This window comes from Pelodiscus sinensis, chromosome 2 (assembly GCF_049634645.1).
Source record: "Pelodiscus sinensis isolate JC-2024 chromosome 2, ASM4963464v1, whole genome shotgun sequence".
Classification (NCBI taxonomy): Eukaryota; Metazoa; Chordata; order Testudines; family Trionychidae; genus Pelodiscus; species Pelodiscus sinensis.
In genome coordinates this window covers 199,103,570-199,128,420 of record NC_134712.1, presented here as the reverse complement: position 1 = coordinate 199,128,420, position 24,851 = coordinate 199,103,570, and the positions used below count along the sequence as shown (strand labels likewise).

General features: G+C 42.7%; 1 protein-coding gene across 1 annotated transcript in view; it reads right to left on the bottom strand.

Annotated features, from left to right (window-relative positions):
• Positions 1 to 24,851, bottom strand: part of IGF2BP3 (insulin like growth factor 2 mRNA binding protein 3) — a 177,346-nt gene that overhangs the window by 31,576 nt on the left and 120,919 nt on the right. Inside the window, exons 7-11 of the mRNA XM_075922211.1 lie at positions 18,575 to 18,859; positions 14,226 to 14,360; positions 12,497 to 12,619; positions 7,512 to 7,647; positions 3,225 to 3,356 (exon numbers count right to left, since the gene is read on the bottom strand). Coding sequence (XP_075778326.1) covers positions 3,225 to 3,356; positions 7,512 to 7,647; positions 12,497 to 12,619; positions 14,226 to 14,360; positions 18,575 to 18,859 — 811 coding nt within the window. The remainder of the gene's footprint in view (positions 1 to 3,224; positions 3,357 to 7,511; positions 7,648 to 12,496; positions 12,620 to 14,225; positions 14,361 to 18,574; positions 18,860 to 24,851) is intronic.

Below are 24,851 nucleotides of genomic sequence, written 5' to 3'. Positions count from 1 at the left end.
GCAATCCGACTCCCAGTTGTGCTAACAGTTGGGACAACAGCATATTTAAGAGGCTGTGACAGTGTAGCAGCATGATGGGGAAGCAAGTTTTAAAAACTCATGCCATAGCCTGTGCTACTTCCCAGCTGCAAAAATTCTATATTATTATTATAAAATAGCACTTGCCTCTTAATGGGCTTTCCCAGTATTTTGATGTCCTATTGCAGAAATCTTCTACTTGGACACCTGCCAGAATTCTAAAGGGAGGGGGTTTTGTGGTGCTAGAATGGAGGAGTCAAAAGGGCACGGATGGATCAATAGAGAAAAATAGGACAAAAGTGTAATGATGTTGCCAACTTAAAAAAAGGTAGCTGGAAGTTCCCAAACTCAGCACTCAAAGAGAAATATATTGGAAGTAGCAATTTAGTTTAAAAAAAAAAAAAGGGGGTGGGGGGAGCAAAACAGAAATTGCTAAGAGAGGAATACGACAGAACAAGACAAAGACTTCTTGCAGGCGTAGCATGACAGCTTGCATGTTCAGGTAAAGGAGAAAAGTAAAAAAAGTAAAATTGATAATTACCACTGCTAAGAGAAATACTGATTGCCAGCATAAACAAACCAACCATCACTTTTAAAAGACACATCAACAGCTTCTATGGAAGACATTTTTGTGCAAAGCAATGATGCCATGTCTAAGTTTTTGATCCGAAAAAGTATTTTGGGTTAGTTTCATAGTCAATGCTAATGAAATTTTATGGAGGTACTGCTTTTAATAGTACGATAGTTGGGAATAAATATAGCATAAACTGCCTCCCAGGCTCTCCTTTGAAACATTTTCCTGATAAGGTTACTAACATGAAAAACTATGTTCAGTATAGAACCTCCCTACACTAATCATTCATTCCCATCAACAAGGTTATGAGTGAGGCATTTATTCTGTCAGTGACATGTCCTTGGCTTCCTTCTCTGGGAAAAATATTAAAGAAATGCCTAGTATAATATGTAGTTATGAATCAGTCTTAATTCAGTTATTTGTTCAAGCTCATTAGTTCTTATCTCATGGTGAATTTGGTTTCATGTACAGCATGTATGGAAAATACAGCGATAGAGATATAGAGATTTGCCAAGAAAGCCCTCTGGCAAAGCAGCCGCCAAGCCTTGATTTTGACACAGGGCATCCAAAGCCAGTAGGCAGCCCTGCATATTTTGCCCATTGAGTGTTTTGCAATATTAATACATTTAAAAGTAAATTTAACTCTAGATGATTCTCAGTGAAGATGATGGTGAAGAATTCAGTCAGGTCTATTGGCTTTATACAGTCTTACCCATTGCTTGTTCTATAGTTCATATTGAAAACCTAACAATCTTTTACTGATTGTTACATGGTTACTGAGTTGGTAACCATGGAGGCTAGTGATAGAGGCGTGGTCAAAAATTACCACCTCCCTGCCTCCAAAACTCCAGAGTTTGCAGACTAGAACTTTCCCTTGTTAGAATGATTCCTGCAGGGTCCATGTGATGCAAAATATTACTATGGAACAGGCAAACACTCCACCTAAGAACATTAACTACTGCTGTTCTCAGTAGTGACAGATGGCAGAACAAGGAGCAATGGTCTCAAGTTGTGGTGGGAAAGGTCCAGGTTGGATATTAGGAAAAACTATTTCACTAGGAGGGTTGTGAAGCACTAGAATGGGTTACCTAGGAAAGTAGTGGAGTCTCCATCCCTAGAGGTGTTTAAGTCTCGGCTTGACAAAGCCCTGGTTGGGTTGATTTAGTTGGGAATAGTCCTGCCTAAAGCAGGGGGCTGGACTTGATGACCTTCTGAGGTCTCTTCCAGCTCTATGGTTCTATGATTAAAGAGCAAAGAATTCAAACAAGAACACACCATCAATCCTCACACATTTTTCAGAGAGTTTTATACTATCCTAACACACCTTCCAATAGATTGATTTGTATAAAACAGCAGTACAGGCAGTCCCCGGGTTACGTACAAGATAGGGACTGTAGGTTTGTTCTTAAGTTGAATTTGTATGTAAGTCGGAACTGGCTCATATTGTAGGGGAAACTCTAGCCAAACATTTCTCCAGAGCTCAGTTTTATTCTCCCACACCTCACTTCCCTCAGTCCTTTATTCTCAAGCTGAGGTGTCTGCTGAGAAAAGCCGCTCCGCGTCTCCCTGGTCTGCTGGGGGGGGGGCGCTAGCTTCGCGTCTCCCTAGTCTGCTGGGGGGAAGCAGCTAGTGCGGGGTTGCCTCATCCCGTTTGTAAGTAGGGATCCGATGTAAGTCGGATCCATGTAACCTGGGGACTGCCTGTATACTGACTCTCAGAGTTACAAACACCTCAGGAATGGAGGTTGTTCATAACGCTTCGCAAACCATTATGGTTGTAGTTTCAAAAGTTTACAAATGAACATTGACTTTGAGTTTTAAAACTTTACTATGAAAAAATGCTGCTTTCCCTTTTATTAGTAGTGTACATTTAATACAGTACTGTGTGTGTGTATGCAAGCTGCTACTACTGCATTGCATACTTCTGGTTCCAAATGAGGAGGTATATGATTTGACTGGTCAGTTCATAAATCTGGTGTTTGTAACTCTGAGGTTCTACAGTATTTAGTGTTGCTGTATACAGTAGGTTTTATGCAGACTCAAAAATGTTGTAATCAAGGAAAAATTTATTTTTGCTACATTAAATTCTAATTTATCAAATGCCATATTTTTGTCATGGTAAGAATCCAAATAGGAGGGACAGTTTCATATAGATTGTTTTATTTCTTGTAACCTCCAACCATGTGTTTTTTCTATTTCATTTAAGAGAGAAAATTTGCACTTATTTTTCTGCAAACATATACAAGAAAATCTGTATATGTGATTAGATAACAGGGTTCCATAATTTTCCAAATCTTACTTTTTTATTTCACTGATAATTTAATCATAGATAACATCAAAGCACACAGAGCATTTTACTCTTCTGCAAGCACCTTAAATAATTTTCATGTGGTAACAGGATAAACCAGCCAAGCTGAAAGCATTTAGCAAATAAACCCTGCATATTACCTCAAGTAAAAACACAGCAGAACTCTGCTACCAGTAAACTGTTGTCAGAATACTGACATACATGGTCCTTTGCAATGTTTTTTTTAAGCTTTAACAGAATCACCTTATATTTACTGTTACTCTTCAACAGTAGTCAAACCTTTGGCCAACATAACATAGCCAAAAGTAAGATGACTTCTCTTACCCCGAATGGTGGATATGAAGTAGCAGCAGCAGCAGAGGCAACACCGACTGAGGGAGGTGGTATTCCTGAAGAAGAAGGTGGGAACAGACCCAAGGCATTCAGATTTAATCCAGGAATTAAATGTGCTTGAAGCTGCAACAGAAGAAGAATTATTTAACTTTACAATGCAAGTTGTTAAACTTCATCAAAATCCTAGTTCAGACAACATAATAAAACTTTGGTATCTTTACAAAAGAGGCTATTTTAAAACTTCATTCTTGAGGATCCAGATTTCAGATCTATAAACCAGATAGCTCACTTAGGCAAAAGGGTTACAAGCTTGGCTCTAATGTGATGGACCAACAGAGGTCTCTCACTACATCTTTATTTTTCAATTAAATAGACCACAAGATTGGAGAAAAGAAATCCAAGTGACAGGTAGACCTTTAGATTGCATGCTTAGGAATGAGGTACAAAAACAATAGCCTGCTTGGCTTGATGATAGAAATTCAATAGCCTTTTAGAAACAGAGACGCTTCACCCATAACCACTAATTCTCCTTACCTCCCACATCGCTAAAACTGCAAGTGGACTGCAGAGGGCTAAGTGTTAAATTTCCCCACAGTGCTCCCAGGATGAACATTAACTATAAAGAAGCTGTATGTCACTAGATCAGTGGTTTTCAAACTATTTATCACTGTGGTCTGCGGAAGCAGCTCTGTGTTAAATGGGTTGCAGCCACACAACATATATACTGCCTGTATGCCCGTAAGAATCTCAGTCTGGCCACAGCTGTTTGCCGACTGAGCCGCAAGCAGCCCACAGGTTGAGGACAACCAGAATAGACTGTTCCTGGGTGATTTGACCATGCCTACTATGAGGTGTTGTAGAATTCTAACAGCTCCAGATTCTTCAGTCAAGCTCCAGTTTCCCTCCTCCTCCTCCCCTCTGTCCCTCTCCTCCACTAAGTTATTTTCCTGCAATACAATTTGACGTATTAAACCTGTTATAGCAACCCCATTAATGGTCACTACTAGAAGAAAACTGTGGGACATTAGCAGCTAGGGTTTCCTTTATTGCCAAAGACCATGCTAAAAACTGTGGTTATAATGTAACAAACCAATTTGGAATGACTGAACAAAAATCTATCCAATACTGTAAACCATTAGAAAAGAAACCAACATACTTCCCACCCACTACGAAGGTTATGAAGACGCAGCTCTGGTATTTCTGATCACTGTGGACAATCGGAAAACAATGGCAACTGAAAGACATTTTCCACCTGACACCCAGCACAAAATGTTTTGGTTAAGTGTTTATATCTATGAATTTGTCCATAGAATCTTAAAAATTTAGAGCTAGAAGGGACTTAAAGAAGTCATCTAGTCCAACCCTGTGCACGGATGCAGGAACAATTATACTTGGACCAATCCTGACAGGAATTTCTCCAAACTGTTCTTAAAAACCTCCAGTAATTGGGGATTCAACAACCTCCTTCAGAAACCTACTATTCCATAATTTATCTATCTTAAGAGCTAAAAAAGTTGTTCCTAATATCTAACCTAAATCTCCCTTGCTGTAGATTAAGTAGATAATGTCTTGTCCTATCTTCAGTGGACATGGAGAACAATCGACTACCATTCTCTTTATAACAGCTGTAACATACTGAAGATTTATCATTCTCTAGTCTTCTTTCTTGAGAACAAACAGCTCTGGTTCTTTTAACCTATCCTTATTCCCTTTTATCATTTTGGTTGCTCTCTGCTGGACACTCCCCAATTTGTCACCATCTTTACTAAAAGGTGGTGCCTAGAACTGGACATAGTACTGCAGGTGAAGATTCAACAATGATGAATAGTAGAGCAGAAAAATTACCTGCCATGTCTTAGGTCTGAGACTTCTGTTAATATACCCCTGCCTCATGCTAGCCTTTGTGAATGCACCACACTGCTGATTAGCATTCAACTTGTGATCTACCATAACTGCTATATCAGTGATTTTCAATTTTTTTTTCATTTGCAGACCACTTTGGAAATCTTAGACATAGTACAGTTTGGTATATATGGACTCCCAGGGTTCCATGGGCCACAGGGTGAAAACTACTGCCCTAGGTTCTTTTCAGCAGCACTACTGCTTAGCTAATTATTCCCTATGTTGTAGTTGTCCATTTGATGGCTTTCCTTCTTAAGTGTAGAGTTTTGCATTTCATCTGATTGATTTCAGATAATTCTCCAATTTATGAAGGTCTTTTTTCTTTTTTTTTTAATTTCAATCCAGTTCTTCAAAGTACTTACAACACCTCCCGCCTTGGTGTCAAATATCAACACATACTTCACCTTATCATCCAAGACATTAAAGAAAATTTTGAGTAGTACCATACCTTGGACTAGAGCTCCCTCTAAGCTGGGCAACTGCCTAATAAGCCTTGTGCAGGGACTAGGGGCTGCCGCACATGGAGTTGTCCAGTCAGGGGGAGAGATCCCTCTTCCTTCACCCCAGAGTGGGGAGCTACCATGCCTGGGGGATAGGCACCTTCTCAAAGTTCTCCCCTCATTGCCATAGCCAGCAGAGAGGCACCCCTCCTCCAGCCCAACCCAGCCTCACTGAAGCTGCTACAGCTGGCAGAGAGGTGCCTCTCACTGGGCCTAGAGCTGCTGCTGCAGTGAAAGAAGATGGTAGGGGAAGGGAGATTCCTCTCCCTCATGGGAGCCGGTACCCAAAACCCCTCATCCCCAGCCCCATTCCAGACCTAGTGCCCTCACAGCCTTCAACCCTACACCCCAACCTTCTGGCTCCAAACCTACCATCTCCAGCCCAACCCCAGAGCCTGAACCCCCAGCCAGAGCCCTCCTTCCCCCCCCCAACCATGAGCCTCCTCCCACTTTTCAAACCCCTTGGCCCCATTCCCGCCACAGATCATCCATGTGCAGAATCAATTTTCTCATGTGCATGGATATGGAGGTGATCTGTCACACATCATCTCCATATTGGTGCATATAATCTATTCCATGCATAGACAAAAAAAAGTCACAAAAAAGTCACAACTACATCTTCTCCTTATTCAGTAGGCCAGGAACTCCATCAAAGAAAATTTAAGTTGGTTTGGCATGATGTGTTCTTGACATATCCATATTGGGTACTACTTATCCTATTATCCTCTCAGTCATTAAAATCCATTTTATAAATTTGTTCCAGTATCTTTCCAAATATTCAAGTTAGGCTAATGTGGTTAAAGTTCCCTGGGTCCTCTTTGTAGCCTTTTAAAAACATACCTGCCTTCTCGAGTCCTCTGGGACTCTCACCTTCCCTTTATGAGTCCTTAAAGATAATATCACTAGCAGTTCTGAGACTGGTTCAGCTAATTCCTTAAGTACACTAGGGGTGAATTTCATCAGGTCCTGCAGATTTGAATACACCTAACTTACATAAATATTTCTGAATAGTTTCTATTCCTTTCCTGGTTTGTGTTTTTCCCCCTTTGTTGTCATCACTGTGTAAAGAACAACAACCTTTTTTGGTGAAGACTGAAGCAAAATAAGCATTAAACACCATGCCTTCTTGGTATCGGCCATTATTAACTCTCCTTCCTTGAACCTACGCTCTCTCTTCTCTTTTTATTGCTCCTTATATACAATGTACTGTTATGTCCCCATGTCCCTTGTTAAGAGTGTAACTCCTTTTGTTCCTTACCTTTTCTGATTTTGTCCCTACATGCTTATACTATTCTTTTGTTCTCAAAGTTAGCAATTTGTCCACGTTTACACATTTTGCATGATGGTTTACCCAAGTCTTCTGTGGGCCACTGATCTCTAACTGATACTCTGTCAAATTTCAGGGTAATGCTTTTTTGCATTAGATAATAAGCAACTATCTTTATAGACAGGCATTCTTTTTTTACATTCCAAAATAGGAGAGGCATACTTTTACTGCCAAATTAAAGTCAGTCCTATGCACGAAAAAAATGCAAAACTAAGAAAAGTCTCATTTACAGAGTAAAAGTTACTACATAGCAATATTGTTCTTATGTTAACAACAGAACAACATCAGGAAACTAGAAAGCACTTTCTTCAAATACTTCATACTACTAGAGCATCAAATTAACATTCAAAATACAAATAAAAACTTTTTCCCAAGTCTTCACAACAAAGGAAGAATAGTTTAAGTAAAACTATTCAATTTCTTTGATCTAAGTAAATTTTCTCAGTTTTTCCTATGCAAAAGGGATCCAATATTATATAAATATGGGCTTCAAGAATCTCATAGAAATAAACGTCCAGAAATGAGGACACCAAAAACAAAGACACTCACATTCATAGCAGCAATATCATTTTCATAGGACTCCCTGATTTTTTTCATTATTTCTTCCTCTGCCTTGGCACAAGTTTCAATACTGCCTTTAACTGTAATAGTCCGTTCAGGGTTATAGAGTGTCAAGTCCTGCAGTCTGCAGACAGAACAGAAATGTAATTAATTACCATTCAAACAGTAGATGGCAATCCAAATTTATCAGTTAAGGCTGGAGAGCTCTGAAACCGGAGGTCTGCCCTGGAACAATGCAACATACACAATCAATTTGCAGAAGAACTCAAACATGATTCTAACAGAAGCTTCCCTCACAAAAGACTGAACTAAAATTAGTGCAATGTGCTTCAGCATCAAAGGTTTATGATTTGCTTAAATGAGTCTCAGATCCTAGCAAGGAGAGATTACTTACCTTGTACAGTCACCTGAGTTCTTTGAGATGTGCCCCTCTGGGTGCCCCACATTCGGACATGCACACACCCATCTGTTCTTGATTGGAGATCTTTGTCCACAGTGTCTGTGGGTCCACAGACACTATCAGGCCCCAAAAGAGAGAGGCAGATGCACAACCGCTCCAGTTGCTTCTCAAACACAAAAATCCAAAGAGATTCTGAGGCACAGAAGAAAGAGCAGGAAGTGGAGTTCCAATAAGGACACACATGTTGAAAAACTCAAGTTACGGTGCAAGGTAAGTAACCGCCTTCTCCAAGTAGTGTCCCTATGGGTGCTCCAGCTCAGAAAACTCTCTGTACCCCTAAGATGGAATAATGTGCTGAGGAAGGGGATTCAATATGAATGAAAAACAGTGTCACCAAAGCTCACATCAGTCCTGGAATCAAACACAAAGGCATAATGCTTGTAAAAAGAGTGCAGCGAAGACCAGGTACATAAATAGACTGAACAGTAACTCTTAGAATGGAATTAATCCCTGAGATTCTGTAGCATGACAACACAACCTGGAACCCATTTGGATCATCTTCGGGAGGAGACTAGATGTCCCCTCATTTGTTCTGCAACAGAAATGAAGAGTCTAGGAGAAACCAAAAGGGCCTGGTCCTGTCAAGATAAGAGACAAGAGATCTTAATGTCCAATGTGAGCGAGGCTTGGAGTAAAACAGTGGCTAGTGAATCTCTTGATTATTATGGAATTCAGGAGAGACTTTAGGAAGGAAGCCACAGTGTGAACATAAAGTCACCTTATTTCAGTAGAATAAGACAGTGGATCGGTCACTACAACTCCAAGTTCCTCTGTCTTCCTGGCTGAAGAAACAGTTATGAGGAACGAAGACTTCAGGGACAAATGAAGGAGAAAACAACTCCCCCTAGGTTCAAATAGGGATTTTACTTCATTGATTGGCCAGGCAATCTTGCCCTGAGGAGATGAGTGAAGGATATCCACCCAAAGAATGCTGGATTTCTTGAATCACCTTTATAGGTAAAGTGTATGCCTCACTTCTCAGGAATTCTTGAAAAGCCCCAAAGTCATCAGGGTAAGATGACAGGAAAGGTACAACAGATTCATCTCATGAGGAGGAGGCTATGAGGGACAGTGGTGCTTCTTCCTCTTCCACTGCTTCCTACTCTGGAGGGGATATCCAGGTGGCAGGACCTAGGGCATCAGTCAATGTCTTTGTGAGGGCTTTTGGGATGGCACCCCACAGGAAGGGTCCCTTAATGAGCCCACAGATTCCAGTAAACCAAATGTGGTGAAGCATAAAGGAATGAGGCAGGACCCCGTTACCTGCTAAGGCAATCAGGTGTTGTTTTTACTATGAGCTCCTTCTGCAGCATAAATCTTTAGGACGGGAGGCTGGAAGTAAGAGGAACTATGACAGACGCTCTGTATCCATCAAGTGGGCCAATAGCATAGGTACCAGTTGTCAGGTCAGTACCAAGCTCTGAAGAGATATGCACCTCCACTGTTACTAAGCTTAGACAGTGAAGTGAAGTGGTGCTGGCAAATCTCTAATGGTACCAGCTGGAAGTATCCCTCAATATCCTCAAAGAGTTTGCGTGGGGACAGTGTCAATACTGGCGCATAAATCGCCACTGAAGAAATCAATGGAAGATTAAGTGGGCTCCACAAGAGGACTAGGTTCTGCAGAACAGTACGTCTCAAGACTTCTAAATGACGGTCATTTGGGATTTCTGAAGATTCAGAAGTTCCCATGAAATAGAAGCCTGGATGATACTGAGGACCCTGTATATGATTCCTCAGGAATAAAAATATCGGGTGGTATTAGAGACTGCACCAAAATAGGAATGCTGTTTTTCACCTCCGCCGATGGAAGATAGTACAGATAAAGCCTTCGCCTTGGTTCTGGCTTTTGGAGCCACTGAGTCAGGGGCCAGGATGTTGGTCCTGCTCTAGATGCTCTCTCAATATGCAATATAGCCTTAGTCGATATCATGGTCACAGTACCAGTGGGAATGGAAGCTTCTGCAATACTCACATTGCGATATGAGGTATCCTGAGACCCACATTGAGGATGTGACTACTCCCTTCTCCTTTTCTCCATCTGGAGAGTGGGGTCTTTTCTTCCTGGGAGGGCTGAGGAGTCCTCAGAACCTGCAGGGACTGCTGAACCAGAGGTGACTGATGGAACTGATGTGTGGGGGTAACATGGCTTCTGTGGGTCTCAAAGAGCCCTTCATAAGTTCCAGTCTGTCCTCTCTCCAGTTTTCAGATCTGTTTTTAAATCCTGAACCCTACGTTTAGAGGAATGCAGGTTTCTCCCAAGCAGTGGAGGCAGCTTGAATGTCTGTTGCTGAGGGAAAGGGCCTGTGGCGGGTCTGGCAGGGTATGAAACCTGCACTCAAGACTATGTATGTGGCACGGGAAAAAGTCCAAAGAAGCAGAGAAAGAAGAAACTCCCATTTAGGGATAGGCTTACCTGTTAGCCAGTTAACTGGTTAACCTTTTACATCCTTAGTACTCCTAGGGAGTCTACTTTAAGAATTACCTCTTCGTGGCCACCCATTAGGATTGTGGTCAGGGGAATCCAAGCCCCTGTGCTCTGGATCCCAATGGCGTTTCAAGACTCTGGAGCTTGAAAGGAATCCAACTACTTCCCCAATCTAAGGGTCATTTTCAGGGCACAGACCTTTTATCTGGCTCCTTCATCTGAATGTCCAGATCCACTGTCCAAGCCCCCTGGGCGCAGAGCTGACACTTCAGACTCCACGGTCCTTAAACACGCCCCTCACCCAGAATTGCACCTGAACGGTGTGAACTTTCTGGTTTACCATTTTACGCTCTAAGGGACATGCAGTAGCAGTTGTGAAGCACTCTGACACAGTCCAGTCTAACATCTTATGCTCTCAACCGATAAAGCACGAGAGCATAGTATTTTATAAAACACCCTAAATGCACTGGCCCTCACTAATTCACCAGTACCTGGGGAGTCTTCGGGTAGGGTGGGGGTGGAAGAGAGATTACCTCTTTTCTGTCTGCTTTCCCACTCTGCCCCCACAGCAGGCAAAATGTCTTTCACTCCCAGTTCTCTTGTCTTCAAGAAGACTTTAATGGTCATGAGCATCTTTTTGTTCTTTTGGTAATTTCCCTTGCTCTCAAACATTTTGTCCCAGTTACAAAAAACTGTCAGGTTCTTTCATCTTCAAGGCTGTTTTCCAATTCTCCCTCTTTAGAGCAATTCTCAGCCACTCTCTTATTTATCCCCCTTCTTCCTTTATTTTTCTCCCTTATGCATTACACTTCTTGTTTCCCCCCTCCTTTATATCCAGTTTCCTAACCCATTTCTCTCTTCTGTCCTCTCCTTTGATGCCTCCACTCCTTTAATGCTCTCACCTCCTCAAAACTTTATTCAGGCAAAGAAGTTTGCATTCTTCTCACCCACGAATAGCAATATTCAAACCTTTCACCTCACTGCAGCAGTCACTTTCACCCCTGGGTGAGAGCATCTAGTAGCAGAAACCAGATCCCTTGCTCAGACATGTGTCTAAATGAACAATAGACAGGTTATCTTACTGCAGTTCAGCTGATATGGGCTCATGCAGAAAGGGTCCTAACCCCAACAGAGAATTACTACCTAAAATACTACTATTCTCATCTTTTTTATTCACTGGCTTTTCTCCTTTCCCTTGTTCCAAAGCCCAACCTAGATAGGCTGTATAAGAATGTTATTTCAACTCATTCTATACAGAGTTCAAATCTACTCCGGTTTTAAAACGTTTGCCTTGTTTTAAAAGCACATAATACAGTTTCAGAACAGCATTTTAAAAACATGGACTAAACTAGGGTTTTGCCTAGTCTAGAATATTATTTTTAGATCAACCCTTGTTTACAATGACTCATCAAGAATAGTTTAACAGCTTAAATCCCAGTGGGAATGGGAGTCTGAGTTGCTGGTACGCCAGCCTTTACACCAGAAGCCTGAAACTCAATTCACCTTAGGGCAGTGCCTGTCTACAAATCCTCCTAGTAGACCAGTGGGCACCCTGCAGTGGGGCTTGGGTGGGGAAGGGGAGATAGTCTCTGCATGCTCCCCACCCCATAGGAACCCCCCAAATCCTGCCTGTGTCCCCAGGCAATTTACACACACGAACCGCACAGCAGCTGCCTTAACCATCCTATGGAAGTGATGATTCTCTATACTCAAGTTAGCACGCGGAATCATGGGCAGGCTGAGGCCAGCAACAGGGGTCAGGCCCACCTGCACTCACTTCTGTAATGGAAGCTGCAGGGAAGCAAAGCTATGCAGCCTGCTCCGCTCCACCACCATCTCCCAAGCCAACCTGTGCTGGTGTCTAAGTGCTCCGCTTCCTGCCAACTGGGCTGGCCAAGGAGATGGCAGCAGAGCAAAGGCTGCTGTGTTGCTCTGCTTCCCTGAAGCCATTCTGCACCAGGCCCTTCCCTGTAATCCTTGAGGCTGCATCCTTTGGGGGAGGGGGCATGTTTGGTTTACAAAACCCAAGGAGCTATTTCTGAGGCACAGCATTTGAAAGTTCAAGCTAACTGAAGAAACACTTACGGCGATATTGTGATTTTAGTATCTGTATCCTGTTCGATTTTCTTTAAGTTTCTTCCTTCTTTGCCAATAAGACGTCCAACAAAATTGTTATGTGCTAATATCTTCAAAGGAATTTCTTCTGTACTGTAATAGAAGTTACAGAATTCAGATAAACAGCCTACTAACAAAAAGCTGTTGAAAGAAGCAAGGTTTTAAGTGTGATTTGACTTGCAGGTTTTTCATTCATTGTTTGCTGCAAAAACTTATACAGTTTAATTAACAGATTAAAAATGAGAGCATGTCTACACTGTAGCCCTAAGTATTTACTAGGGTGGCTGATGTCCACACTACCCTCTCTCAGTGGTGTGCATCCTCAACCGGAGCACTTCCATCCATTGAAAAGGAGCAGCATGAAAGGCTGAGAGCCAGAACCAACAGCTAATGTAAGCAACACAGCAGCTACACAGATACCATCACCCTAACTACACTGACACAATCCCTACACCTCTCACAGAGGTACAGTATTATGTTGCTGCAGCAGAGCACTTACATTGTTGGAGCAAGGCTGTAGTGTGTACACTGACAGACTGACATACACTGTCTTGTATCGACTTAATTGAGTTGTGTAGTTCAGGTCTGAGGTTTAAAAACTGTTCTGAGAAGTATTTTTCACAGTTTGCTTCATTAAGACTGTTGCTGTTGTCTTCAGTGTGTCCACAGTTTAAAAATACTTTGCAGCCAAATTAATCAAGTTTGTATTTTTTTTTTTTAAATAAAGATGACACACCCACTAGTTAGAAACATCATGATACCTGCTATCTGAAATGGAACCCAACCAAGGCAAGCGGGTTAGTGTCTATTTTGCTATATAAAATGTTTCATTTCTGGAGAACAAAACACAAATTTTGACTTGTGTCACTGGCCAATTCTGCTCCGTTACAATTCCCATTCCCAGTTAGTTGGAGATAAATCTGAACCCAATAGTGCAGGGGTGGCCAACCCATGGCTAGCGAGCTACATGCGGCTCTTTATCGCAGAAAGTACAGCTTCCGAAGTGTACCCCGCGGCCCGCGAAGCCACCCCTGCACCTCTACAAAGGGCTCACCAAGTGTAGGGGAGCCGTCCGGTGTGGCAAAACAAAATGGCACAGTACGATGGCGCCAGCCAATGGGAGCCTGATCTGACTAAAAAGCAAAACCGGAGTTTTCATTTAAAGGGGCAGCTGGTTGGGTGATTTTTTGTTTTTTTTCCTTGACAACTTTTTTCCCTTAGCTCTTTGCGCTATGTCCACCATTATTTTGGCTCTTTGCCTTTAACGGGTTGGCCACCCCTGAAATAGTGCATCTTATGAAGTATCATATAACATTAATTGTAGTTTAGCAACTCAACAGAAGTCACAGATTGAAGTAGCAAGCATTTTGTTGTTGAAAACTAATGGGTCTACATAGAGCTTTTTGTGAAAGTTCATACAAAATCTCCCCACATTAAAACTGCTCATGAAATCCTGAATTTCACTGCAGGCTGTCCCAACAAAAAACCCAAAATGCAACCAACACCTGGAACTGTGTTTTTTTTTTTTAACTAAACCAAAAGGATAGCACTGGAAATAAAATTAAATCCTTTAAACCAAAAGTTAAATACTGTTACTGGCCACACAGAAAAGATTCTTCTTCAACTGTTGACAAAGCAAGTTTCTTTAACACCATTAAAACAATATTTGGAATTTTGCTTTCTTTAGACTTTTACTTACAATTTGGTATCTTGAGCTTCCTTTTGCATGATCTCCATAATAATTTTACAAGCTGTTGAGCAGCCTTCAGGAGTAGAGTGGATAGTAATTGGTTTCTCAGCAGCACCTGCATTTTCTTTACGATGAATATCAATTCTTGAAGAAAGAAAAAATCAGTAGCTGTAAGCGTTTGATCTATTGTGGATGTAGGATCTCAGTTATCAATCCAGTTTGAGTTAATATGGATATTTAAAAAAACCAAAATCCAGGTTTCATTTGGTGAAGTATACAAATACAGTTACCACCGCCACATAAAACTCAAACCATCAGTTAACTATTTTCCTTGAAAAAAAATACACATTATGTTTTTGCTGCATATGCCTCAACACTTTAGAAGGTAGGTTTTCCCTTCCCCACTAGATTCTACCAAACATATTTTGGGGGAGATTTGTGTTAATTTCCACTTGGCTTTATCACAAAATTAGAAAGGGAACAGCTGCTAGGTCACCCAGTACATCCTCCACAAATGAATAATTCCTCCTTACAGTGCTTCATTTAGCCTACTTTTTAATCTCCCCAGTGATGGGAGTATTCTAGCACTTCTGTTAAGAAAACTAGTTTACATCCTACTAATGTTCATGGCATTTCCGTGGGTTTCACCTCTAAAAAGTTCCTATTCTCAAGCTATGTCTACACTACCAAGTTCTGTTGACAAAACTTATGCCGACAATCAACAGTCGACAAAACAATAATCGCCAGAGGGTGTATATACTTGCTCCCTCTGTCAACAGATCATATCCACATTGGGGTCACAGCAATGCACTCTGGGCATGTATCCCACACTGTAGTGTTGTGGGAAGGCAGAGTTGATCCCTACACTTCTTAGGATTCCCTCAGAGTTCTCCCACCGCATCTGCAGCTGCTGAGGACGGCATTGTGAGCAGTTCTGTGAGCTCTCTTGATGCGGAGCAATGTCAACACAGCACAGCAGTCTGTCCCCCTCCTGCAGCAGCAGCCAGCCTCCCACTGTGTTCCTAGTGCAGGGCAGAACAGGAACCTTCCAATGATTTGTTCTTTGTTCCCCAAAGGGAGCAGCTCACTCAGCTGTCAGAAACTTCCTGGAGCTTTGAAAGGGGAGAGGGATGCATGCCTGCAAGGTAGCAGAGATCAGGGCCTTCAAGGCAGGCATTGTAGGATACTGGCCGAAGCCAGTTCTGTCAACAGAGTCTACACTGGCTCTTGGGTGACAACAGAGGGAAGGGAAAAGAAAAAAAAAGTCACTCTCCTGGGGTGGAACATTTTTGTCCCTGAAACTGGGTGTTTCCCCCAAAAAAGTTGCATTGCAGTGTTAATGCTCTCACTGTTTTGTCACCAAAAAGTCAGTTTTTGGTGACAGAACTTGGTAGTGAAGACATACCCTTGGTGCCATCCCCTTTCTTCTAGTTATAACCCTTGTACCACTCTAAACATCCTCTTGCTCCACTATCAAGGCTCCATTCTGCACCACAAACAAAGGGTAACTCTAGTCAAGATATGAATTATTCCTGGCCTGCAAATACCTGCAGACTACAAATCACTCTCACCTTGGTGCACAGCTACACTTTTCTGAAGGCTGAGTCAATTCTTCCAAACCCCTACATCGGGTGGGGAACCTATGGCCTGAGGGCCAGTACCAGCTCCAGGCTTAATTTGGTCTGGCCCGTGGCACAGTTCAGGGCTCCCTCCTTTAATCTCTGCAGCAAGCTGAGCCCACGCTCGCTCTCCAGCCCCTCAGCAAGACCCCAGGCTTTGGCACCGCCTTGTGGGGCTGAAGCGGAAGCAGAGTCCTCAAGCACCGAGCTAAGTGTAAGTGAAGTGTCTTTTCTTCTTCTTCTCAGTTGGGAGCCAAGTCAGTGAGATGTTTTGTTTGTTTTGCTTCTCATGTTCATGTGTTCCCTGCCTGAATTTTCTGTGATGCAGTGACCCCTGACTGAAAGAAGGTTCCACCCCTGCACTAAAATCATTGCTGCTGCTGTTCTTTAAACTCCCTCCAGTTTGTCAACACTTTCTGGATATGAAAGTTTCGTTTTGGTTCATATTGCAGTATTTTGTGCAGAGTCCACAAAAGCAAGTGTCAGGCAGAAGGAGAGAAAGGTGACAATTCTGTGGTGTACCCCTCCCCACAGTGACAGAAAAGGCAGATAGCATCTTCTAAAATCTCACCTGCCGGCCAGCGTCAGCATTACTGCTCTCTTCTGCCCTTTTCAGAGATCGTGAGTAAGCCTATTTTTAGTCTTTTTCACAGTAGAGGTTCAGGGAAAACCCCAAGTCACAGAAAGGTCACTGAATGAGCATCTGTGCGTGAACCCATCTTGGTGAGAAGAGGAAAGCAAATCCACCTCTCACTCACCCTGAAAGCAGCACCTTCTGTTCCGCGGAGCGCTAGACCCAACTCTTGAGTACTGCAATCCCATGCACTAGGTCACAGCACCACTCAGAATGGTCACATCCCGCCTTCCAACTCCATCACCAAACTTCAATGTCATTGCGACCACATGGGCCAAGTCATGATGTCCAGAGTGGGAAACCAGGCCCACAGGAGCTGCTATTGCAAGGAGTCACAGGCTTCATTATAATACATGAATGCTGTGATGTCCGCACCAAAATCATAGCCTTAGTCCTTAACATTCATTAGGCAACGTTCCTAGTTCTTGCTGGTCTGAGAAATAGAATTTATCAGTCCACTTTCAGTATTTTAAATCCGCTTAACTAAAAATAACAACACGATATTTTAGGCTACTATAAGCCTTTTCCATTAACATCTGGTTAAATACTAATTTCAGGGTTTGATGTGAAATAATGCCCATCTTATTTTTGAAACGACAAGGCCTCCATGACATAATGCACATCAGCAGCTCATCTCCCTTCCAAGCCCCTAGAAAATCCATCCCTCAAGGTTAAAACACACCCATACTCGACTGGTGTAGCTACACCACTATAAGCTCCCTAAGCCGATGCAGAATCTCTAAGCCAATGGGGAAAAGCTATTCTGTTGACTTACTTAATCCACACCCAACAAGAAGCAGCTCTCCTGTTGACATAACACTATGTATATCAATGCTCAGGCCAGTGGCTTCTTCACAGGCAGAAGCAACTCAAGTCATGCCAACTCATATGGCAGTGTAAACATAGCTCAAGAAACAGAGGGAGGAGGGCACAAAAGCCACAACATTAAACTCTAACTAAACATGAGGAGACAGGAAAACAAAACAGCCTTGACAAGCCGTGAGAGCACCCTGGATTGGGCTAGAGCTAGGAGGATGCATCCCTATTTAAAGACTGACAGGTGCTTCACTGCCGTGACCAGAGAGCACTCCACAAGCAACCAATGGTCCATGGACCATAGTTTCACAATCACTAACTTACAGCCCTTCCAGTCTCCTGAAAGCTACTCTTTGATAAAGGCACATTCTATACATAAAACTTAACCATTAACCCCCTAAGAAGTGAAAAAACACCTCTGAAATTGGAGACCATTCTATTGTTATTACTGCTCTTTCACAGCTTTGAATGAAATTAAGTCTGCCAATGTTAACATATGAAAAAAAAAAAACATGGAGAGAAGGTGGCTCTGAAACACAGCTTGTTAATTTGTTTGTTGAACACAGTTCTTTTAGTTTGCTCTTTTACTACATAAGCCATGAAACAGGTTGCTAGAGTGACCCTGTCATTTTAGTTGGCAAGGCAACACCTTTGCAGGGGCAATCTCAACAAAATACCAACACCGAATCTCCAAAACAACATCTCTAGAAATGTAACTGAGACGTTACTTAGCTAGTCCACACTCCCTTTTGCCAGTACAGTTATACCAAAAATAACCTTCCACTATAGGTGCTGCTTAACATGCTATACCAACAGAAGGACTTTGTGCTAGTATAACTGAATCTACACAAAGACTCTGTTCCAGTGTGTCATAAAAAAACCCTGACAACATTATACCAACAAAAGTTTCTATTATAGATCTAGCCCAAGTACTCTAGAAAGAGGAGTCAAGACATGGCAGATACTTGATGAACTAGTTTCATACACTTTATCCAACAGTAAATTGCAATGTGTTCTATCTGCAAAGCCAAGCTTTCCCCAGAAATATCTTGGAAGACATGAAAAGGGATAATCAATCCCAGGGGAACATTTAAGTTTACACATGAGAAAAGAGGGGATTGACTGGCTATGTGTTTAGGAGGAAAAAATATGCCACAGAACTTTGGGGAACTATTTTGGGGAAGAGGGAAGGGAAAGAACTTAAGACTTTTGCTGGCTGTAGCGAGAATGACAAGATGACAGACAAAGAAAAACGATAGCTCATAACACAATTTTGCAGAACGACCTACTTGGACTGTGTCTGCTTTGTGATATTTCTGATAGTTGCTCCTTCTTTCCCAATAATGGCTCCTACAAACTGTGTGGGAACCAGCATCCTCAATGGAACATCCGACTGCGGTTTCTGCCTTGTGGTCGCACCAGGAGACCCTTGTCTTGGAGGACCCCGCTGTCCAAATCCACGTCTCCCCTGTGGATGCTGTTGGGGGGGTGGTTGTGCTGCCATTTCATCTGGGATATATGCAACTTTTAAGGAATAGTTTTCAAGCTGGAATCCGTTTAGTTTTTCTATTGCTCTGTATAGTTATGAAGGGGAAAAATACAAGAATTACACATGGGTCCTTGTGAAATGAAACATCTTTCAGTTACGGGCTTCTGCTCATTATAAACTGCATGAATGAAACTAGAGACTGATACCTATACTGAAAGTTACTCTTAGGTCTTATCCACACTACAGTAGCATAGCTACGGCACTGTAAACCCCATAGTGTATAGACAGACTACTGTGCACTAGTAGCTTTTCCCAACACTGTAGGATCTCCACCTCCCTGAGCAACAGTGCTTCAGTGAACAGAAGCTTTCTTCCACCAACCTAGCTATGTCTACACCGGACTTAGGTTAGCATAGCTACATTGCTCAGAGAGGTGGATTTTTCTCACTTGAGTGCCACAATTATGGTGACTGCATTTTTAAACGTAGATCAGGTCTTATACAACCCAAGATCCATGATACACAGTTACACAGACACAGCATGATTCACAAAGAAAGAAATATGCTCTTGTCTAGTTTGAGGGTATGCCTACACTCTGAAGCCTGAGCCCTCGCAGCTTCATCAGCGCAGTCCCCTACCGTACATGCAGACACGTTTCTCCTCTCAGGGTAGGAGCATCACCTCCCAGAATGACATTAGCCATGTCTCCTTTTGTTAGTTTATCTCAAATCAGGCAGGAGGCTTAACTGTATTAACATATTAACTCTTTCTGCCAGTATAAGCCATGTCTACGCTTGAGGGTTTGCTAGTATTAGCTATGCTAATAGAACTAAACTGGCAAAGCCTTTGCAGTGTAGACTAAACCTAAGACAAAAATTTGTTTTTTAAACCCAGCTAGCCAACAGGAGTTGAAATACCACTCAGCACCTATTTTAGACAGTTTAACACCTTTACAATCATATCAACCAATTATGCTGCAACCCTGTAAGAAAATTGGCCAAGAAATCCACTGAGACAGGTACACAGATTACACAATAGCTATCTGGCACAATAGAAAGCTGTTGAAATGCATTTGCACTAATTGCTAAATCGTGTTTTAAATACTAGTAACTATCTGGATTGTTTTTTAAACAAAAGCACCTTCCCCCAGTAGCTATTCTCTTAACTAGCTACTCCAGAACTCTCCCACTAAGCTCCACTAGTTCCCACTTTCCTCCTCATTCTCATTGTTTCGGGGCAAAAGGAGAAAGAGCCGTTACAACAGCATTTCTCACTCAGTCCCATATACAAGGAGAGCATAGAGTGGAAGTAACACTGTGTTATAGAACATCCATTTAACAAACAACGTAACAGCAGTCATACTGGTCCAGACCAATGGTCCATCTAGCCCTAGGATCCTGTCTCTGATGACAGTGGTCAGTACCAGTGTATCAGGGGAGGTGTCCAGACCAGGACAGCTGGAGGGCTCTGTCCTGTCCTCCCCTTACAGCTTCTGGCAGTATAGGGTCATCCTGGGCATGGGGTTGCTTCCCTGACCATCTTGGTGGTCATTGGTGGGCTTATTCTCTATTATCGTATCTAGTTCTTTTTTTTAACCCAGCCATCATTCTGGCCATCTCAGTGTTCCATGCAAATGAGTTCCATAGGTTAACTGTGCACTGCATGAAGTTCTTGTTTGCTATACATCTGCTGTTTGTTAATTTCTTTGGGTGACCCCTAGTTTTTGTATTGTGGGAAGGATAAACAACACTTCTCCATGTGCTTTTGCTCTGCCATTCATCATTTTATAGATCTCGATCATACCATCCCTTAAGTCAGCTCTTTTCAAAACTGAACAGCCCTCATCTTTTTAGTCTCTCCTCATAGGGAGAGTATTCCATACCACTGAACATTTGTACTGCTCTCCTCTGAACCTTTTTCCAGTTCCACTATAACCTTTTTCATATGATACAACCAGAACTAGACACAGCATTCAAGATGTGGGTGGCACCAAAGATCTATATAATGTCATTACAATATTTTCAGATTTATTTTCTACTCTTTTTTCCTAATAGTTGCTAACATAGCATTACCCTTTTCAACAGTAACAGCACACTGAGTGGAAAAACTCAAAGAACTGGCCAACATCTCTTTGGTGAGTTGTAACCACTAATTTAGAAATCAACCACGATAACCAGTGTTTTGTCTTTCTTGATTTTTACTAGGATGTGGCTCAGAAGAGGGATCAGCAGGAACACATACATCAGACTTTTGGCCCAAGGACAAGAGGAAGGCATTTTGCAAAGGAGCTTATTGTGGCAAACAGGTCTACTTGAGAAGTTCTCCAGCTCTGGAAAATCATGTGGACCACTTCTGGGTTAAGCAACCACTTGTGATGAGAGAAGTCCCTAAAAAGGTGATATGCTAGGGCAGTGTTTCTCAACCAGTGTATGAGTACTCTTAGAGGTACTCGAGAGAAGTCTGGGGGGTACACGTCAACACAACTGAAATTTGGAGAAAACTTTTACACCCAAAATTTAATTGTCCACCCGGCTACAATTAAGTTGTTTAAAGAAATATGTTGCAATGGTAGAAAAAAATTGTGTGCGTCTGAAAACTGTAGGTAGTAGGGGTACTTATAACTTTTTTTTTAAGGGGGTACTTTATTAAAAAAGGGGGGGGGGGGTTGAGCAACACTGTGCCAGAGCATTCTGACACCAGGGAGGTGACCAGCTTCCAGATGGATGCTGTGGCTGATACAGGCATCCCAGAGATGGAATACCTCTTGGAAGAGAGCTGATGAGTGTCCTTTCCTCCTCAACATGTTAATGTAGAACATCAAGGCCGGGTTTCCCAGGAAATTCACCCCGCCCGCCTCCCCAGCCCCCAACAGGAGTGGCAGGAAGACCCCGCAGGTCAAATGAACTGCTCTGAATCCTTTGACATGTATTCTATGTGTAGCATTGCCTCCTGCAAGGTCCACAACCCCTGGGTTTGGAGAACCCAGAGGTGTGCTCCTCAGGCGATGTCTGAGGTCTCCAACACCAGCTCAAGGGAGGGAGCATGGCTGTTGAATGACTCCTTCCAGGATCTTTCTCTGGATTGATCCATCGAGGGACTAATTATGATGTTTTTATCCAAGTGGTCTCTGGCCTGGAAATAGGTGGATGCCAGTCATTGCTGGAGGGGTCGCATGCAGAGCCTGGCATGGCAGACCAGGTGAGTGCATGCTGCCATGTGCCCTAGCAGGAACAGGCATGCTTCGGCTGTCATCAGGGAAAACGCAAGACCTCACCGTGATGAAATCTAATACGGTCTGGAACCTGTCTCGCGGCATAAATACTCTCACAAGCACTAAAGTTTCTATGAATGAAGCCTAAGCAATGCCAGTAACAGCAGCAAACATTCTGTGCATGGACACTGGTGGCAAGAGAGAACTGAGGGTGTGAGGAGTGGGCAATGCCTCTTATACCAGGCCACATGGGCACCACTCCAGGGGGTGGCAGTGCTGCCTTTACGGATACTGCTGAGGGAAAAACTTTTGGCATGAGTGCACACAGCAAGCACACACACCTCTAATGTGTAATGGACATAGAGAAGCCCTTGAAGAACCTAACTACGTCATTCAGAAATGTGAAAAATTCACACCCCCTGAAAGTCAGGGTAAAGTGGACCTAAGCACCAGGACAGGTCCTGATAGACTCATGGAAGAATTCTTCCGTCAAACTACCATCACCTCATTCTTTAGAGCTGGATGGATGAAAATGTTCCCTGTTCCTTCGCAACATGTATATTTAGCACTTGTTTGCAGAGTGGACAATAGTGAGAGCTGTACATCTTTAGAACAGCTCCACCTGGCATTTCTGTGGCCAGTGCCATAGCAATGCACCAATTCAATAGAGCAAAAAATGAGGTGGCCAAATGCTACTTAGTCAGCCTCAGCTCAAATCTTACAAGATCCTCAGCACAGTTCACTTGAAAGACCTGTTTCACGGAGGCTGATGACAAACTTGTATCAGAAGATACCACAGGTGCCCACCAAACTCTGCCCTACAAATTATCTACTACCCAACTGTTAAAAAGTGGAAATGGAGAGGTGCAGATAAAGGGGAGAAGATGAGACAGAAGAGCTAAGTAGAGAGCAATGAACCCAATAACACCAGGAGTGACACCCCAACTCGTTTTATGAAGTCGGTTAAGTTAAAAAAAATAAAACAATCTATGCCAGTTAACTGCAAGAATGGGAAAGGGTGATAACTGGACAAGAAGCTCAGAGTACAAGTATTCCATCAGCGACTGGCATTACAACAGTATGAGAAGAGGAGGGAGGAGACCATCGATCATAATCTGTTAGATATAAAATCAGTTAACTTGCTCAGAAATAAGTGGCTTCCTGTGTTAGAATTAAAGAAATATTAGGCACATCATGTTTTCATGACAGTTCTTGGTTGCAAATAAAGAGCGGCAGGTCTTGTTATAGTCTTCTCATTAGCATTCAAAGCAAGCGTGTCCATCGCTCTGTCTCTTACACTGTAGTAGGCTGAACAATAGTCTTAACCGCTCAACCCAACACCTTCCCCTGCTAGGTTTGATGTCTTATGATTAAACAATTATCCACTGATGTTCTGATGGCATCAAAGACCATATGGGAAAGTTATTTCACTCCCAGGCCCAACCCATATCTACAACATTAGAAAAAATGTCCACATTTGCATGAATGTCTTGGATGGCAGGAGTTCTTTTGCATAATTATATTAATCTGTATTTAAGTACCTGTATTTCTTGCATGAGTTGTTTTCAACATAAAAAACCACTATAGAAATATAACAGACTATAATTGCACAAAACTCAGGATTTTCACGGTTTGGTTCCCATAGCAACCTTAGTTTTACCCCCTTTCAGCAAGTACTGCAATAGTATTTGACATTTTCAAGAATTTTTGCAGTGACACCAAATGTTTCAGAAAAAGCATGTGTCTTTAAGGTCTAGACATTGTAGCCAAAAATTAATACACTGTAAGTTAAAAAAATAAAGCCAGCAGATATTCATCCCCAAGCCAAAGAAAATAACCAACCACAGTAAAACCAGATCCAAGCAATAGCCCTTCCTCTCCATCTCCAAATATTCACCCATGAAATGACCCTCCCTGGTAAAAGCCTGATTCAAGAGATGGGTTCTGTAGCATGCCTTGAGGGTCAACAAACGTGGATGATTTTAGACCAAGGAGGGAAATGATGAAAGTAGGAAGTTGAATGCCCCTTGCGGTAAATGATCTGATGGGCTCCTCTTTCACATAAAAGGGCTCCAGAACCCATGCTGATTGTGGATCAATATGGCACTAGGAGAAGTGATCTCTCAGTAGGGAGGTCCCAAGCCACTATGGGATTTGTACAGCAGATGAAAATCACTCCCTTCAACTCTACCTGAAATCAATAAGCCAGCAATGCAAGTCACAGAGCACTGGGCTCACATGCGGCTACTGAGATAGGCTTGCAGAGGGCTGGAGCATTCAGTATCAGTTACCGGAATTATTTTAAGATATGTAGCCCCAGGTATAATGTGTTTCAGGACTCCTGTCTTGAGATGGCAAACACAAGAATCAGAGTAGGTAGGCTTACAGCATCTGGAAGGAAGAGTCAGAATTGTCTAGCTAGAAAAAGACTGAAAAATACAAAAAGAAAACCCAAAACCACATATCTGGTCGCTGCTGCTACATTAACCAGCCGATGGATATCAACATCAGAAACAAATACCAAACAAATCCTCAATCGGAAAGGCAGATCGACTACTCAGCCTGACTTCTGAGTGCTTCCCTTAGCATGTAAACATCACCTCCACCTGCTAATGCATCCATGCCCTGATCTCACCCAGATACTGGCTACACCAGGGGTTGGCAACATACAGCATGTGAGCCATAAGCGGCATGCAAGCCGATTTTGAGTGGCATGCGCAGCCCGTGGCTGGAGTTCAGGCCCTTCTCCACACAGTGGGGAGTCCCGCACAGCCACAAAGCTTGGAGCAACAGCTCCAGCTTCCAGGCGCACGGGAGGGGGAAGGTGAAGAAAGCCCCAACTAGACCCGGCTCCCCGCTCATGTCT